The following is a 20753-nucleotide window of genomic DNA, read 5'->3' as shown; positions in this document are numbered from 1 at the left end:
ATAACAGAGGTCGCAACCGGGTACCCGATACCCGTACCCTACCCGATACCCGGCAACCCGTACACGGCCGGGTACGGGTACGGGTACCCGTTTGCGACCCTGGTGCGGCCAGGTACGGGTACGGGTAAGGAATCAAAACCCGTTTGTGACCTCTGCTTCATAGCTGCTGCTACTCGCTAACAGCACTTGCCCCTACAGTCTGTTAGAGGCTACACGGGGGATCTTTGTGTAGGTGAGCGAGTTGAGATCTTTGATCTTTGAACTTTGTGTGTGCTGAGCTGTAGTGTAGCGGGTAGCGCTACGAACCCGGCGACAGGAGATGGGTTCCCGCTCACGGCCAACACCGCCGGTCACGATCATCTGAACCGGTCCCGGGCCTCCCCTAGGTCAACTCAGCCTCCAATGAGCACCTCCAGCGGTGTGTAGTAAACATCGCTAGCACTTTTTCTTCTTGGTTCTTTCGGTAAAGTCACGTAGAATGGAAATAATAAAATAATAAAAATAAAACATAATAAAATAATTCTCACGACGTTTCGGCCACAACGCAAGCAGCCGTCCTCAGGTGAAGAACAGGTCTGTCGAGTAGACAGAGTCTGAATGACAGACCTTCTCTCCACCTGAGGATGGCTGCTTGCGTTGTGGCCGAAACGTCGTGAGAATTAATTTATTATGTTTTAGTTTTTATTATTTTATTATTTCCATTCTACGTGACTTTTCCGAAAGAACCAAGAAGATGAATCCCTGCAGTCACGAAAGAAGCTTTAAATCGAAATTTTATCGCTAGCACTGTGGGAGACACAAAGGCGGCCGGGCTTGGTGCTGGCCACCCACCCCCACCTCGTGTGTCACAGTGCCGGCCGTCGTAGGTGCTACAGGCCAATAACACTTGCCCCTACAGTCTGTTAGAGGCTAAACGGAAATCGTTAGTTTTGTATTTCACGCGCATACATCTACGGTGAGTGTACAACACGGACGGGTTTATAAGAGGAATATGCGAACATTGGCGTCGTGACCTTCACCAGGTAAGGAACCGGTTGGACTCCGCTCTGTGGTTACCGGTCTCAACCGGGAGATTCCGTGACACTTACTTTTCTCACTACGAGATTCAGGCTTCGTTCAGATTCACTGCCCCTTGTGAGTGACGTCCTTTATTTAACCACCAGTTGAGAGCGCTCCCATTGAGAGTCATTGCCCCTTGTTATTGGCGTCCTTTATTTAACCACCAGCTTAGAGACCTCCCATTGAGATGCATTGCCTCTTGTGATTGACGTCCTTTATTTAACCACGAGCTGAGAGCGCTCCCATTCAGGTGAACGGTCTCGTGTTGATGAGTCTTGCCGCACGGTGAAGTGGGATGTTGTATACTAGATTTGTGTTTCTATTTCATTTATACCTGATGATGATTGCTTGTGTTGCAATCGAAACGTCGTATGCTATTATTTGATTTATTATTTTATATGTATACGTGACTTTAACCTAAAGAACCAAAGAGTAATTCCTGCAGTCACGAAAGCTCCAAATTAAGTTTGGGATGTTGTGACTGCCAAACGATGAACTAATTTGTTAACCGTTTTGTAACTTGTTCATTTTACAGAATTCCTGTTCTACGTTCGTCAAGAAATGGCCCTGATATCTACACTTGGAAGAACAACAACAATGTTCATGATAAAAATAGCATTATTTGGTAAGTAGCATCATCATCACCACCACCACCACCACGTGTTGCCTGTAACAGAGTGTTGGGGCAAGCGCTGAACGAGGGCTGAGGGTTGAGTGACTGGAGCAGTGGTCACGTAGGGTCACGTAGGAGTCACGTGGGGGTCACGTGGGAGGAGCGGAGTAGTGAGACGCAGTGGAGAAGAGGGGAGGAGGCTCTCAGAGCGGAATGGAAGAAGGCTAAGAAGGAGGAGGAGTGCTTCATGTACAGGGGCACTGCTGAGTCTATGTGTAGCAGTGTTGAGTCTGTGAGTAGTGTTGAATCTATGGGTAGCAGTGTTGAGTCTATGTGTAGCAGTGCTGAGTCTATGAGTAGCAGTGTTGAGTCTATGAGTAGTGTTGAATCTATGGGTAGCAGTGTTGAGTCTATGAGTAGCAGTGCTGAGTCTATGAGTAGTGTTGAGTCTATGGGTAGCAGTGCTGAGTCTATGGGTAGTGTTGAGTCTAAGGTAGCAGTGCTGAGTCTATAGGTAGTGTTGAGTCTATGGGTAGCAGTGCTGTGTCTATGGGTAGCAGTGTTGAGTCTATGTGCAGTGTTGAGTCTATGTGCAGTGTTGAGTCTATGGTGCAGTGCTGAGTCTCTGGGTAGCAGTGCTGAGTCTATGGGTGGCAGTGCTGAGTCTATGGGGAGTGTTGAGTTTATGGGCAGTGGTGAGTCTATAGGCAGTGTTGAGTCTATGGTGCAGTGTTGAGTCTATGGGCAGTGTTGAGTCTATGGTGCAGTGTTGAATCTATGGTGCAGTGTTGAATCTATGGTGCAGTGTTGTCTATGGTGCAGTGTTGAATCTATGGTGCAGTCTGAGTCTATGTGCAGTGCTGAGTCTATGGTACAGTGTTGAGTCTATGGTGCAGTGCTGAGTCTCTGGTACAGTGTTGAGTCTATGGTTCAGTGTTGAGTCTATGGTGCAGTGTTGAGTCTATGGTGCAGTGTTGAGTCTATGGTACAGTGTTGAGTCTATGGTGCAGTGTTGAGTCTATGGTGCAGTGTTGAGTCTATGGTGCAGTGCTGAGTCTATGGTTAGCAGTGTTGAGTCTCAAGGTGTTATCAGTTTTGGCACGAGCACAGTCCACGTGCAAGGCGTTACACAAGCTCGTCACTCAACCATAAATCAATTCATAAAACTCGGCCGGTACGGCACACAAGTAGGTGGGTGGCCAGCACCACGCCCGCCCGGCCGCCTTTTGTCTCCCCCCTACCGGTTCAGATAATCGCTGTCACTGGTGCTGGTGGTGGCCGTGAGTGGGAATCGAACTCGTGTCTCCGCCGGATTCGTGACCACCACTGCCCACACAAAGACAGACACAAACATAAAAACACACACACACAGAAACACACACAGTCACACACATAGAGACCACACAAAGACACACATACAGAGACACACACAGACAAAGATACACACAAAGACACACAAAGACACACGTAGAGACACACAAAGACACACACAAAGATAAACAGGGACCCATAGACTCACACAGAGACCCACCGACTCACACAGAGACCCACAGACTCACACAGAGACCCACCGACTCACACAGAGACCCACAGACTCACACAAAGAATGCAACCTTCACCTTGTTACCTGGTCACCAACAGCACACTTTTATGAGATGTTGTATGACTCTTAAATGTAATTACGAGTTCCAAGTCCTGAGTCAAGGTCATACACACTCTCTCTCTCTCTTTCATAACTGCAGAGAAGTGAGGTTTACGATGGTCGTGTTTGCACCACAATCAATGAGTGTGAGTGGATGTGCGGAGAGCGGTGGCGCAGCGGTTAGCGCTGCGCTACGAGCCCAGGAGAAACCCGAGTTCGATTCCAGCCCATGGCCAACACCACTAACACCAGTGACGATTGTCCGACCCCGGTCTTGGGGACTCTCCTATGTAAACTTAGCCTCAAATAGAGACACAGAGAGAAACATAGACTCACACAGAGACCTGTAAACGTCGCCACTGGGGAGACAAAGGCGGCCGGGCAGGCATGATGCTGGACCCCCCCCCTCGTGTGCCGTGCCGGCCTTAGTAGGCGCTGCCACTCACTGCTAACAGCAATTGTCCCAACAGTCTGTGAAGGCTGTGCGAGCGATGGTTGTCTTTGTGTTCATATTCTTAGGTTTTTTCGGTAAAGTCACGTAGGTAAAAAATTAAAATGAAAATTAATAAAAGTAAAATAAAAGAAAAAAAGAAAAATCACGACGTTTCGGAGGCAACACAAGCTTCCGTCTTCAGGTGGAACCGTCACAGCACGCTTGCTTGATACAGCTATCATGCTGTGACGGTTCCACCTGAAGACGGAAGCTTGTGTTGCCTCCGAAACGTCGTGATTTTTCTTTTTTTTCTTTTATTTTACTTTTATTAATTTTTATTTTTATTTTTTATCTACGTGACTTTACCGAAAAAACCTAAGACTATGAATTCTTGGAGTCACGAAAGCTTCAAATCTAGAATTGTCTTTGTTTGGATGTGTGATTGGGCATGTCCGCCCCTGTAAGGTCAAACAATGAGCAACATCGATTCCTTGGGGGGCATTCGAGGAATTTGTTTGCCTGTTTGCTAACGGTTCTTCGGGGTTATTTAAAAATCGGCTGATCGTGACATTTCCTCTTCTCTGTGCCCGTCAGGGCGCTTGAGAACGTGCGCGTGTTTTGTCATGCCCGCTTCACAGTACGTCACACGGAGTGACTATTCACAAACTCATAGACTCAACACTGCCCATAGACTCAACACTGCACCATAGACTCAAGAATGCCCCATAGACTCAGCACTACCCATAGACTCAACACTGCCCATAGACTCAACACTGCACCATAGACTCAACACTGCACATAGACTCAACACTGCACCATAGACTCAACACTGCACCATAGTTTTTTTTTCTTCTTGTTTCTTTCGGTAAAGTCACGTAGAAGGGAAGTAATAAAATAATAAAAATAAAACATAATAAAACAATTCTCACGACGTTTCGGCTACAACGCAAGCAGCCGTCTTCAGGTGAAGAATGAGACACTACCAAACTAGGAGCTTATATATAAGCTGCATTGGGGGTTGAAGAGCGCCTTAACAAAAAGAATGTGCATGTGAAGAGGAATTTAGCATATTCATGGAAAATGCGTAGGCGTTGGGCGGGGGGGTGTCAAAGTCATATTATGCCCATGCATTATGCAGGATCAGCAGCAACCAAGGGGGGTGCAGGGATTAGCAGTAACAAAGGAAAGGAATGTTAATGATATGTAGCTGCAGTTACTCAACAACCACGTAGAAAACTAAAGTATAAACTACATATAGACTCAACACTGCACATAGACTTAACACTGCCCATAGACTCAACACTGCCCGTAGACTCACCACTGCCCATAGACTCAGCACTCGTGTCTCCGCCGGATTCGTGACCACCACTGCCCACACAAAGACAGACACAAACATAAAAACACACACACAGAAACACACACAGTCACACACACACAGACACAGACTCACCCATACAGACACGCACAATCACATACAGAGACACACACAGACAAAGATACACACAGAGACACACAAAGACACATACACACAGACACACGCAGAGACCCATAGACTCACACAAAGAATGCAACCTTCACCTTGTTACCTGGTCACCAACAGCACATATAGACTCAACACTGCACCATAGACTCAACACTGCACCATAGACTCAACACTGCCCATAGACTCAACACTTCCCGTAGACTCAACACTGCCCATAGACTCAACACTACCCATAGACTCAGCACTGCCCATAGACTCAACACTGCCCCTGGCCTCAACACTGACCTTAGACTCAACACTACTCATAGACTTAACACTGCCCCATAGACTCAGCACTGCCCATGGCTCAACACTGCACCATAGATTCAACACTCCCCATAGAAAGGATTTCACACCTGATGATGAGTGTTTGTGTTGCAGTCGAAACGTCGTGAGAATTTTATTGTTTTAAATATTTATTATTTTATTATTTCCCTTCTATGTGACTTTACCGAAAGAACCAAGAATATGAATCTCTGCAGTCACGAAAGCTTTAAACAAAAAAAAACTGCACATAGACTCAAAACTGCCCATAGCCTCAACACTGCCCTTAGACTCAACACTGCCCACACACTCAGTAATGCACCATTAAGCTCAACACTGCGCCATATACTTAACACTGCAGCATAGACTCAACACTGCCCTTAGACTCAACACTGCCCATAGCCTCAACACTGCCCATAGACTCAGCACTGCACCATAGACTCAACACTGCTACCCATAGACTCAGCACTGCTACCCATAGACTCAACACTGCTACCCATAGACTCAACACTCATACCCATAGACTCAACACTGCTACCCATAGACTCAACACTGCTACCCATAGACTCAACACTGCTACCCATAGACTCAGCACTGCTACCCATAGACTCAACACTGCTACCCATAGACTCAACACTGATACCCATAGACTCAGCACTGCTACCCATAGACTCAACACTGCTACCCATAGACTCAACACTGCTACCCATAGACTCAGCACTGCTACCCATAGACTCAGCACTGCTACCCATAGACTCAACATTGCTACCTATAGACTCAACACTGCTACCCATAAACTCAACACTGCACCATAGACTCAACACTGCACTATAAACTCAACACTGCACCATAAACTCAACACTGGCCATAAACTCAGCACTGCTCCTAGATTTAACATCATTGCAAATACAAAGATCGCCCCTATATAGCCTCAAATGGCTTTTGGGGCAAGTGTGGTTAGCGAGTGGCAGCACCTATGAAGGCCGGCATTGTGCAGGGGGGGGGGGGGTGGGTGGCTAACAGCGATGTTTACTGCACACCGCACCGGGTACCGATTTGAGACTAAGTCGACCTCGGTGGAGTCCCAGGACTGGTTTAGACAATCGTCGCTGGTGTTGGCCGTGAGCGGGAGTTGAACTCGGGTCGCCGGGTTCGCAGTACAGCGTAGCGCTAACTGCAACACTACCGCTCCCCATACACATGCAGCAGTACACACTAGTACACACAGCAGTACATAGCCACACTAGGACACAGCAGTACACGCGCACCAGTACACACACAACAATCTGCTATACACTATACCATTGACCGTCGCGTGAAAGATACTAAGAGGAAGCAACAGATTGTATAATAATAAATAGTATAAAATTGTAATGTTAAATACAATGTATAAGGTAATATATAGTATCGTAATTGTATAGTGAATATACAGCAGTGTGACATACAGTAGGGTGGGTAGAATAATACATAGTGTAATATTACAATGTATAATCGAAGATATGGAGTGGTGTATAGTAATACATTATATATTTTAATGTTGGGTTTGTCTATGGCAGTATATTGTACGGGGTAGACCCGTGTAATGTAAGAGAAAAAAGTTTAGCTGGAAGCATATCACATTTTTTGCGACGTAGAATTGTAATGTATTACTTACTGTTAGTAGCTCAGCTTATTGGAGAGTATATTTAGTATACTGATGATACTATGTAGTTTATACTTTAGTTGTTTACGTGGTGGTTTAGTAACTGCAGCTACATACTATAAACACTCCTTCCCTTTGTTAATGCTACCCCTACCCCCTCCCTTTGATGCAGCTAATCCTGAATAATGCACGGGCATAACATGACTTTGAAACCCCCGCCCACCTCCTACGCATTTCACAAGTAGTACTAATCCCATATCTGCATTTCCCATTAATATGCTAAATTCCTCTTGATATGCAAATTATTTTGTCAAGGCGCTCTTCCCCCTCCAACCCAGCTTAAATATACGCTCCAAGCCTGGGGTGTTTCATTCAGACGCTGTCTTCCCGACAGACCTGTTCTTCACCTGAGGATGGCTGTTTGCGTTGTGGCCGAAACATCGTGAGAATTATTTTATTATGTTTTATTTATTTTATTTTATTATTTCCCTTCTACGTGACTTTACCGAAAGAACCAAGAAGATGAATCCCTGCTGCAGTCACGAAAGCTTTAAATCGAAAAATGGCTGATATCATCATCATCATCACGTGGACATTGATACTAACAGCCAAATACTCTAAACACATAGAGACCCATAGACAGCCACAGAGACCCATACTCAGAGGGACTCGTAGACACCCACAGAGACCCATACTCAGAGAACCATACTGACCCATAGAGACCCATTCTCATAGAAAACCCACACAGACCCACAGAGACCCATACTCATAAAGACCCAAAGACACCCACAGAGACCCATACTCAGAGACCCAAACTGACCCACAGAGACCCACACTCAGAGACCCAGAGAGACTCAGAGACCCATGACCAGGTAAGGCCCCACTAGCTTTTTTATCAGAAGTGACCTGAACGCCACTAATCATAGAAGCTCAACTACGTGACTGATATCATCATCATCATCACCACGTGGACATTGATAGCAGCAGACAAAGACTCTGAACACGTGGTGGCGTAGATTCTAAATGTGGAGGGAAAAAGCGGAGGACCCGGAGCAGAGGTCGCAAACGGGTTTTGATTCCTTACCCGTACCCGTACCCGGCCGCACCAGGGTCGAAAACGGGTACCCGTACCCGTACCCTACCCGATACCCGGCTACCCGTACCCGGCCGGGTATCGGGTAGGGTACGGGTATCAGGTACCCGATTGCAACCTCTGAGATGAAGCCATGTTGCAGGCGCGGGTGGGTTGATTCTAGTAACTTGAATTGTGAGAAGAGACAAGACGTTGGGAAATGAGTGACAAACGGTGACTCACCAGTGACTCACGGCCTACCCGTACCCGTACCCGGCCGGGTACGGGTACGGGTAAGCCGTGAGTCACTGGGTACGGGTAGCCGGGTATCGGGTAGGGTACGGGTATCGGGTACCCGGTTGCGACCTCTGACCCGGAGTGAAAAATCCACGCAGCCACCACCATGAGGAGAGAGACGCAGACTTGCAACATACAGCAGCAGCAGACATGGCCAGGGTCTGACATCGAACCCACAGCCTCCTGCATACCAGGCGAGGGAGATTGCATCTCCTCGCCACTTGCGTGTGGCCGCTGTCTATTTGTGTCTTCGTGACTTGCGTAAGCGAGACTAGAAATCGCTATGTTCGTTTTGGGGGTTTCCAGTCTACATTTAACCCATGATGCTAACTGACAAATGCATACACGACGCACGATAGCGGGCTGGGCTAACTGGCGTCCTGGCTGTCCGGCTGTCGAGATGTGAAATGTCATCTCTGCTCACTTAGAAAAACAACAAACAACAGACGTCGTGCATTGACGGGGTTTCGCGGTGGATGTGGCTTGAAAGACCTTCACAATGGCCGTGTCACGGACACACTGAGTCAGCAAGGCTGAGATCCTGAGCGTCTGTTACCTATGAAGGTTCACAATGGCTTTGAAAGAAGTTCAACAAAGACAAAGGGGACGTCCATAAATGACGTCACGCACCTGGGGGGGGGGGGTCAGACATTTGTGACGATGTGTGACGAGGGGGGGGGGTGTGTGACGTCACATCAAAATACTCAACTTCAAATAAATATATACAACACGTTCTACTTAATTAAATAGACTATTTAATAAATATTTTCTCCTACAACATCAGAGTGCAGCGCCACATTAAATATGCACTATAATGACAATAGTTTAAAGCGATTTGAAGCATGTTTTATTTTTTGGGGGGTGGGGGGGCGGGCAGAGCTTTGTGACGTCATATTTGAGGTGGGGTCTGAATTTTTGTTGACGCCGTGTGACGAAGGGGGGGAGGGGGTCAAAAATCGTCCAAAATCGCGTGACGTCATTTAATGACGGTCCCAAAGATCCCCCGTGTAGCCTTAACTGACTGTTGGGGCAAGTGCTGTGAGCGAGCACCTATGAAGGCCGGAACGGTACACGAGGGGGTGGGTGGCCAGCACCACGCCCGGTGGGAACCTATCCCAGGTCGCACAAGTTTGTAGCGCAGCGCGCTAACCGCTACACTACAGCTACCCACACTCCGAGACACACACTGACACATACACACACACACACACGTACATTCTCACACACATACACACACTATTCAGACGTGAACCCTGTAAGGGGTTGGGTGTCAGCTTGGAGCCCGTGATTGACACAGAGACCCATAGACACACACAGAGACCCATATATACACACAGAGACCCACAGACACACACAGAGACCCATAGACACACACAGAGACTCATAGATAACACACGTAGACCCATAGACATAAACAGAGACCTATAGATGCACACAGAGACCCACAGACACACACAGAGACCCATAGACACACACACAGAGACCCATAGATACACACATAGACCCATAGACACACACAGAGACCCATAGACTCACACGTAGACCCAAAGACACACACAGAGATCCATAGACACACACGTAGACCCATAGATACACACATAGACCCATAGACATACACAGAGATCCATAGACACACACGTAGACCCATACATACACACATAGACCCATAGACACACACAGAGACCCATAGACTCACACGTAGACCCATAGACACACACAGAGATCCATAGACACACACGTAGACCCATAGATACACACATAGACCCATAGACATACACAGAGACCCATAGACACACACAGAGACCCATAAATACACACATAGACCCATAGACACACACAGAGACCCATAGACTCACACGTAGACCCATAGACACACACAGAGATCCATAGACACACACGTAGACCCATAGATACACACATAGACCCATAGACATACACAGAGATCCATAGACACACACGTAGACCCATACATACACACATAGACCCAAAGACACACACAGAGACCCATAGACTCACACGTAGACCCATAGACACACACAGAGATCCATAGACACACTCGTAGACCCATAGATACACACATAGACCCATAGACATACACAGAAACCCATAGACACACACAGAGACCCATAGACACACACAGAGATCCATAGACACACACGTAGACCCATAGATACACACATATAGACCCATAGACATACACAGAGACCCATAGACACACACAGAGACCCATAGATACACACATATAGACCCATAGACATACACAGAGACCCATAGACTCACACGTAGACCCATAGACACACACAGAGACCCATAGATACACACATATAGACCCATAGACATACACAGAGACCTATTCATTCACACGGAGACCTCTTCTGTTAGTAAAGGTATTTGGGGAGGTCTGGACCGTGTACCCAAAGCAGCCATTCCAGCTGCATGAGCCACAGTCCTAAACCTCGCCCATTTACCCTCGACATCAGGAGGAGTGGGGGAGAATACCAACCCCAGTCGCAAGCGATGATGAAATTATTGCTTCCAAATTTCATCAGCTAGCTGAGACTATGGGTTTAAATGGGGTCCTGGGTTTACACCCACCACCGGAGTATAATAATGGCAGATGCATCTCACAGATGACAAGTCGATGGTCAGTGGGCAGATCAGCACCACGGTAGGTCCTGGTGTCAAGGACATGGGCCCACATCCGCTGTTCGGTCGCTATGTAGTCCAGCAAATGTTCTTTCTTGGACCCGGCATGCATCCATGATTTTGTGTGGTTGCGCCGAATCCGGAACAGCGTGTTGGTAATTACAAGCCCATTGGCTGCACAAAATCTAGCAGCCTCCTGCCGTTGTTATTGAGCTGATCTGGCCCATGCCTTCCAATCACTCCAGACCAGGTGCCAGTGACTTCGGGCATTGAAGTCACCCAACAAGATGACTCTCTCCCTAGGGGCCTCCGGCACAAGCTTAATCAAAGTAAAAACTCGTGATTTAGTGTTCATTAATTGAAGGTGGAGGGGTTACCAGCCCCTCGCACCCATTCAGAGCCCCCATTTGGCCACTGTGGTGGTTACAAACGACATGAGGGGAATAGTCAATCTAAGTTGGCCCTACTCCCACGGCACTGCCCACCACAGCGTTGCCGTCCGGCACCAACAAGGAGGTAGGGGGTTCATTTTGCAGGACCCCAGTACACACACACACAGCAGTGCACACACAACAGTACACACACCATTACACACATATCAGTACACACACTAAGATGTACACATACAGCAGAACGCACACACCAGTAAGCCCACACCAGTACACACACCAGTACACACACACCAGTACACACACACCAGTACACACACACCAGTACACACACTAGTACACACACACACCAGTACACAAAGTTAGCAGTAGACACTCGATGCACCCAAAGCCCTGCCTCACGTGACGTGAATCACGGCGCGATTTCTGACGGAATTAATTAACTCACTCTGTCTGTTGTTTACTCTATGAGACCGCCTTTACCAGTGGCAAAATATAATAGGTTTTTAACCTTTAAACTGGTTCTAAATTGACACCTTTATACAAGGCATCATGTTTGCAATAACCGCAACACAAGCAGTCAAGGCATCATGCAAACATGATGCCTTGTATAAAGGTGTCAGTGTTGTACCAGTTTAAAGGGTAAAAACCTATTACTATATTTTGCCACTGGTAAAGGAGGTCTCATAGTGTAAATGCTTAACCCGAGCTCTCAATACTCTGATAGTGCACTGTTTTTGAGTTGTACGCCTTTTGGCGTCATCTGGTCCAACACCAATGGAGACTAGGCTCTAAGGAAAGCTGTCTCGGGTGTGGACCAATCAACTTCAAGGACAGTGCATATCATTATCATCATCACAGTTGTTTCTTTTTGTTTGCATTTTGACTGCTTGTGTTGCGGTTATTGCAAACATTATGCCTTGTATAAAGGTGTCAGTTTTGTACCAGTTTAAAGGGTAACAAACCTACTACTACTGTCTGTTGTTGTCGTTGTTGTTGTCGTTATTGTATCCTCAAATCTTGTAACTCAATTTTATCCCACTTCCAAATGTGGCATCGACTGCAAACTTGGTATACTTATGTTATACTGATGACAATACTATATTCTATCATAAAAAAAAACATTTTTTTTATGTGTTATGTTTCTGCTTGGGTCTAATTGTCCACGGTCAACTGACATTGGCTGTAATTGGCCACGGACCCTAACGTTATGGCAAGCTTCAGGGCCACTTCCTGGAGTCGTAGAGTTCTGCCATGACTAGTGCATTTCATTAAATTGTGTTAAAAAAAGTTTTGTAAAATATATATATTTTTTCTGCTCATTGTTCAGAAGCGAACTGGTCATCACTAGCAGCAAAACAAAATGGCTGATATCATCATCATCACGTGGACATTGATACTAACAGCTAAATACTCTAAACACATAGAGACCCATAGACAGCCACATATATCCATACTCAGAGGGACTCGTAGACACCTACACAGACCCATACAGACCCACAGAGACTCATACTCACATAGACCCATACAGACCCAGAGATACCCATACTCATAGAGACCCAGAGAGACTCAGAGACCCATACTCATAGAAACCCACACAGACCCACAGAGACCCATACTCATAGAGACCCAAAGACACCCACAAGAGACCCATACTCATAGAGACCCAGAGAGACCCATAGACACCCACAGAGACCCATACTCAGAGACCCAAACTGTCCCATAGAGACCCATACTCATAGAGACCCAGAGAGACCCATAGACACCAACAGAGACCCACACTCAGAGACCCTGAGAGACTCAGAGACCCACACAGACCCACAGAGACCCATACTCATAGAGACCCAAAGACGCCCACAGAGACCCATACTCATAGAGACCCAGAGAGACTCAGAGACCCATGTACACCCAGAGAGACCCATACTCATAGAGACCCAGAGCGACCCAGAGACCCATAGACACCCACAGAGACCCACACTCAGAGACCCAGAGAGACTCAGAGACCCATGGGAGGCCACATAGACCCACACTCAGAGACCCTGAGAGACTCAGAGACCCATACAGACCCAGAGAGACCCATACTCATAGAGACCAAGAGAGACCCAGAGACCCATGGGAAGCCACATAGACCCACACTCAGAGTCCCATACTAAAACTAAGCCATGTTTATTGTGACCAGGTCAGGCTCCACTAAGCTGCTGTGTAGCTTTTTTTTTTATCAGAAGCGACCTGACCGCCACTAATCATAGAAGCTCAACCACGTGATTGATATCATCATCATCACCACGTAGACATCGATAGCAGCAGACAAATAGCCTAAACGCGTGGTGACGTAGATTCTAAATGTGGAGGGAAAAACCGGAGGACCCGGAGCAGAGGTCGCAAACGGGTTTTGATTCCTTACCCGTACCCGTACCCGGCCGCACCAGGGTCGAAAACGGGTACCCGTACCCGTACCCTACCCGATACCCGGCTACCCGTACCCGGCCGGGTATCGGGTAGGGTATGGGTATCAGGTACCCGATTGCAACCTCTGGGATGAAGCCATGTTGCAGGCGCGGGTGGGTTGATTCTAGGAACTTGAATTGTGAGAAGAGACAATACATTTGGAAATGAGTGACAAACGGTGACTCACCAGTGACTCACGGCTTACCCGTACCCGTACTCGGCCGCATCAGGGTCGCAAACGGATTCCCGTACCCGTACCCGGCCGGGTACGGGTAGCTGGGTATCGGGTATGGTACGGGTATCGGGTACCCGCTTGCGACCTCTGACCCGGAGTGAAAATCCACGCAGCGACCACAATGAGGAGAGAGACGCAGACTTGCAACATACAGCAGCAGCAGCAGACATGGCCAGGATCTGGCATCGAATCCACGACCTCCTGCATACCAGGCGAAGGAGATTGCATCTCCTCGCCACCTGCGTGTGGCCGCTGTCTGTTTGTGTTTTCGTGACTTGCCTAAGCGAGACTCGAGATGGCAATGTTCGTTCTGGGGGTTTCCCGTCCACACTTAACTCGTTATGTTAACTGACAAATGCCTATACGATGCACTATAGCGGGCTGGGCTACCTGGCTGTGAAATGTCATCTCGGCTCCCTTAGAACAACAACAAACAACAGACGTCGTGCGTTGACGGGGTTTCGCAGTAGATGTGGCTTGAAAGACCTTCACAATGGCCGTGTCACGGACACACTGAGTCAGCAAGGCTGAGATCCTGAGCGTCTGTTACCTGTGAAGGTTCACAATGGCCGAGAAAGAAGTGCAACAAAGATAAAGGGGACGTCCATTAATGACGTCACGCACCGGGGGGGGGGGTGTCAGACATTTGTGACGATGTGTGACGAGGGGGGGGTGTGTGACGTCACATCAAAATACGCAACTTCAAATAAATATAGACAACACGTTCTACTTAATTAAATACACTGTTCCTCGTAGCAGGAGGAGCCTTTCGCGAGCAATATTATCCACAGCGGAGGTTTGTGTTGGCTTAGATCGAGTAAATATCAATGTTGTGTTGGGGTTACACTCGCCACTTTGAACCGACACAGCCAATGGGTGAGGTTTGTCACGTATACAAAACCTGCCAATTCGTTACGAGTTCAACTGATGTGTTGGAGAGTCAGTCCACTACAGCATTTACAATAGTAGTGTAGTATTGTATAGTAGTGTAGTGTATAGTAGTGTATAGTAGTGCAGCGTATAGTAGTGTAGTGTATAGTGTAGTGTATAGTAGTGTAGTGTATAGTATAGTGTAGTGTATAGTAGTGTGGTGTATAGTAGTGTATAGTAGTATAGTGTATAGTGTAGTGTATAGTAGTGTAGTGTGTAGTTTATTGTATAGTAGTGTAGTTTGTAGCAGTGTAGTGTATAGTAGTGTAGTGTATAGTAGTGTAGTTTGTAGCAGTGTAGTGTATAGTAGTGTATAGTGTAGTGTATAGTGTAGTGTATAGTGTAGTGTATAGTAGTGTAGTGTAGTGTATAGTGTAGTGTATAGTAGTGTAGTGTATAGTAGTGTAGTGTATAGTAGTGTAGTGTATAGTAGTGTAGTGTATAGTAGTGTAGTGTATAGTGTAGTGTATAGTAGTGTGGTGTATAGTGTGGTGTATAGTAGTGTAGTGTATAGTAGTGTAGTGTAGAGTGTAGTGTATAGTAGTGTAGTGTGTAGTTTAGTGTATAGTAGTGTAGTGTGTAGTTTAGTGTATAGTAGTGTAGTATGTAGCAGTGTAGTGTGTAGTGTAGTTTAGTGTATATTAGTGTAGTGTGTAGCAGTGTAGTGTGCAGTAGTGTAGTGTGTAGTTGTCTAGTGTAAAGTGTAGTGTATAGTAGTGTAGTGTATAGTAGTGTATAGTAGTGTAGTGTATAGTGTAGTGTATATTGTTTTATACTCGCACAGCACTCACTGGTTGTTGTGTGTTGGATAGTAAGCCCATTACAACATTTACACTTATAGTGTAGTGTATAGTAATGTAGTGTATAGTAGTGTAGTGTATAGTGTAGTGTATAGTAGTGTAGTGTGTAGTTTAGTGTATAGTGTAGTGTATAGTAGTCTAGTGTATAGTAGTGTAGTGTATAGTAGTGTAGTGTAGTATGTAGTGTAGTGTATAGTAGTGTAGTGTATAGTAGTGTAGTGTGTATAGTAGTGTATTGTGTAGTGTATAGTAGTGTAGTGTGTAGTTTAGTGTATAGTAGTGTAGTGTATAGTAGTGTAGTGTATAGTAGTGTATAGTGTAGTGTGTATAGTAGTGTAGTGTATAGTAGTGTAGAGTGTAGTGTATAGTGTAGTGTATAGTAGTGTAGTGTATAGTAGTGTAGTGTATAGTAGTGTATAGTGTAGTGTGTATAGTAGTGTAGTGTATAGTAGTGTATAGTGTAGTGTATAGTAGTGTAGTGTATAGTAGTGTATAGTGTAGTGTGTATAGTAGTGTAGTGTATAGTAGTGTATAGTGTAGTGTATAGTAGTGTAGTGTATAGTAATGTAGTGTATAGTATAGTGTATAGTAATCTAGTGTATAGTAGTATAGTGTAGTGTATAGTGTAGTGTATAGTGTAGTGTATAGTAATGTAGTGTATAGTATAGTGTATAGTAATGTAGTGTATAGTAGTATAGTGTAGTGTATAGTAGTATAGTGTAGTGTATAGTGTAGTGTATAGTGTAGTGTTGGATAGTAAGCCCACTACAACATTTACAATCCAAGTTCCGTGACGTATCGCAGGTAATTACAACAACAACAACAAAGAGCATCATCAGGCAACTCTGCGGTTTCCATTCCACGTACCCCGCATACCCCACATACCGTCAACACCGATGGCACAATACAACCACGGACTCGTCAGGTCTGTGCTGATTAACAGGGCTTTTGAGTCTGGGGAGTTCTGCACCGATCACACTTGACAGGCTGTCACTGGGCATCTTGCTGTTTTTTCCTGGATTTTCTGTTTGCACATAGTCACATATTCACTTTAAGATGGTTTCTTGTTCATGTTTTTGTTTTTGTTTGTTGCGGTTGCACCCGATTCAAGAGCCGAATGGCTCACAGGGCGATACCAAATAAATGAAAACTTAAAAAACTAAACGAAATGAAATGAAATCTGCGGGACTGTGTTTAGCCAACTACAAGGTTGATAATTGTTTTTTACCCTTCTATCTGGCAACAAAACTGACACCTTTTTTACAAGGAGTCATGTTTGCATAGACCACAATACCTGCAGTCATAATGCAAACAAAAAACATAACTCTGATAATGTATGCACTGTCCTTGAAGTTGATTGGTCCACACCCGAGACAGCTTTCCTTAGAGCCTAGTCTCACATGGTGTTGGACCAGATGACGCCAAAAGGCGCACCTTTAGAAGGGTAAAAAAACAATTATCATATATTTTACTGGCAAATGAGGTTCCAATGGTGAACTACAAGGTCGTTTGTTGTCGTTCCACCGCACCTCCGCTTAGCACGGTTGGCTACGTACGGTGCGAAAGAAGTTCAACGTACATGCACACTGAGCATGGTTGACTACGTATGGTAAGAAAGAAAAACGAAAAAACACTTTTGTTATTTGACCAGGTAAGGCCCACTGAACTATGTAGCTCTTTGTCAGAAGCAACCTGGCCACAAATGATAGCTCAACGAAGCGACTGATCATCATCATCACGTGGAAATGTATAGCAGCTAAATACTCTAAACGCGTGATGTTGATTCTTAATGTGGAGGGAAAACCAGAGGACCCAAAGTCAAATCCACGAGACCACGGGGTAATCGCGCAAACTCCAAATATATAAGAGGCGTCTGGGGTCGGGATCGAACCCACGACCTCCTGTATACAAGGCGAGGTGGTTAACATCTCTTAGTCACTGTGGATTTAGGGCCGGGATCGAACCCACAACCTCCGGTATACCAGGCGAGGTAGTTAACATCTCATAGCCACCGTGATGATGATGATGAGAGAGAGAGACACGCACAATCCAAATATACAATAGCAGGCGTCAGGGTCGGGATCGAACCCACGACCTCCTGTGTCCCAGGCGAGGTGGTTAACATCTCCTAGCCACCGTGATGATGATGAGAGAGAGAGACACGCACACTCCAAATATACAACAGCAGGCGTCTGGGGTCGGGATCGAACCCACGACCTCCTGTATACCAGGCGAGGTAGTTAACATATCTTAGCCAGTGTGGATTTAGGGCCGGGATCGAACTCACAACCTCCGGTATACCAGGCGAGGTAGTTAACATATCCTAGCCACCGTGATGATGATACGAGAGAGAGACACGCATACTCCAAATATACAACAGCAGGCGTCTGGGGTCGGGATCGAACCCACGACCTCCAGGCGAGGTAGTTAACATCTCTTAGCCACTGTGGATTTAGGGCCAGGATCGAATCCACAACCTCCGGTATACCAGGCGAGGTGGTTAACATCTCCTAGCCACCGTGATGATGATGAGAGAGAGAGACACGCAAACTCCAAATATACAACAGCAGGCGTCAGGGGTCGGGATCGAACCTACGACCTCCTGTATACCAGGCGAGGTAGTTAACATATCTTAGCCAGTGTGGAATTAGGGCCGGGATCGAACTCACAACCTCCGGTATACCAGGCGAGGTAGTTAACATCTGCTAGCCACCGTGGCGCCCCTAATGCGACCATCATCAGTGTAACGTTCTAACTCCGTGGCCCTAACTGGATCATCTGTGATATAGAGCCTCATAGCTCATCGGATACCTCCAGGATGAGTGAATTAATTCTGATTCTGAAATTCTGATTTATCCCCAGGAATGATGCTCGCTGGCAGTGCGGGGGTTGGGAACGGCTTGGAGTCCGAAGCGCAGCGCCAAGGTGAGTTCAATACCAGGTCGTGGTCAACTCGAATTCATCACCACCATCATGACCATCACCACCATCATCACCACCATCATGACCATCACCACCATCATCACCACCACCATCATCACCACCAACATCATCATCACCATCACCACCATCTTCATCATTGTCACCATCATTATCATCACCACCATCACCATCATCATCACCACCATTACAACCACCACCATCATCATCACAACCATCATCACCATCATCAATACCACCACCATCATCACCCCCATCATTATCATCACCACAACCATTAGGAACATCATCACCACTTTCATCATCATCACCACTACCATAATCATGACCATCGTCACCATCAACAAACCCATCATCATCACCACCACCATCATCACCACCATTATTATCATCACCACAACCACCATCATCATCACCACCATCACAACCACCACCATCATCATCACAACCATCATCATCACCACCACCATTATGAACATCATCACCACTTTCATCATCATCACCGCCACCATCAACACACCCATCATCATCATCATCACCACCTTCATCATCATCACTACTTATCTGGGCAGTGGCATAAAATTTCTATGGACCGCCTAGGAAAGCTAATTTAGTGATCTAACAAAAGTAATTCTCAACAGAACAACCGTAGTAGCATTCAATGACCGTTTCATTTTTCGTAAAAGCAATCCATTACTTAACGACAAAAAGGTGACATCGATCTCTCATTAACCTGACATCACTATTGTAACTAACTATGAATGCCATATTCACGAGTGCATTGATCTTAGGCCAGTCAGCACAGCGAGTGCACAAAATCACCGTCACATCATCGTTGGTGCAGCACCTCAATTCTTGCTCGTAGAACGACGAAACATCCATCGGCGCGACTGCCATGTAACATGAACTCTCTGCAGAGGTCGCAACCGGGTACCTGATACCCGTACCCTACCCGATACCCGGCTACCTGTACCCGGCCGGGTATGGGTACGGGTAGCCGGTTGCGACCCTGGTGCGGCCGGGTATGGGTAGGCCGTGAGTCACTGGTGAGTAACCGTTTGTCACTCATTTCGGGTAGGGTACGGGTAGGGAACGGATACCCGTACCCGGCCGGGTACGGGTATCCGGCCGGGTACGGGTACCCATTTGCGACCCTGGTGCGGCCGGGTACGGGTAAGGAATCAAAACCGGTTTGCGACCTCTGACTCTCTGTAGCGGAATAGATGGGAACGTACTGCCCTCTACTGCTTGAGTTGTGACATAGCTAACACGTTGGTGTGTAGCGTGGTATCTACAAGGCTCGATTATTGAAACTTACTACTCTGCATCATTATAGTCATCATCACCACCAACGTCATCATCACCATCGTCATCATCACCAACGTCATCATCATCACCGTCATCACCACCAACGTCATCATCACCACCGTCATCATCACCACCATCAACATCATCATCACTACCAACATCATCATCATCACCACCATCGTCATCATCACCGTCATCATCATCACCATCATCATCATCACTACCAACATCATCATCACTACCATCGTCATCATCATCACCGTCATCATCACCACCATCAACATCATCATCACTACCAACATCATCATCATCATCACCACCATCGTCATCATCACCATCATCATCACCACCATCGTCATCATCATCACCGTCATCATCACCACCATCAACATCATCATCACTACCAACATCATCATCATCACCACCATCGTCATCATCATCGCCGTCATCATCACCACCATCAACATCATCATCACTACCAACATCATCATCATCACCACCATCGTCATCATC

The 20753-nt window shown here is 46.4% G+C and overlaps 1 protein-coding gene across 1 annotated transcript in view; it reads left to right on the top strand.

The window, feature by feature from the left end:
• The first annotated feature begins 301 nt into the window (after positions 1 to 301).
• LOC133339683 (myelin protein zero-like protein 1) overlaps positions 302 to 20753 on the top strand; it is a 38594-nt gene continuing 18142 nt past the window's right edge. Inside the window, exons 1-3 of the mRNA XM_061547839.1 lie at positions 302 to 418; positions 1595 to 1684; positions 18855 to 18917. Of these exons, the coding sequence (XP_061403823.1) occupies positions 403 to 418; positions 1595 to 1684; positions 18855 to 18917 (169 nt within the window). The 5' untranslated portion in view covers positions 302 to 402. The remainder of the gene's footprint in view (positions 419 to 1594; positions 1685 to 18854; positions 18918 to 20753) is intronic.

This window comes from Lethenteron reissneri, unplaced genomic scaffold (genome assembly GCF_015708825.2).
Source record: "Lethenteron reissneri isolate LAM-NWPU_2019-01 unplaced genomic scaffold, ASM1570882v1 scaffold_203, whole genome shotgun sequence".
NCBI classification, from domain to species: Eukaryota; Metazoa; Chordata; class Hyperoartia; order Petromyzontiformes; family Petromyzontidae; genus Lethenteron; species Lethenteron reissneri.
The sequence above is the reverse complement of the archived record's forward strand: the minus strand, read 5'-3'. Positions and strand labels throughout refer to the sequence as shown.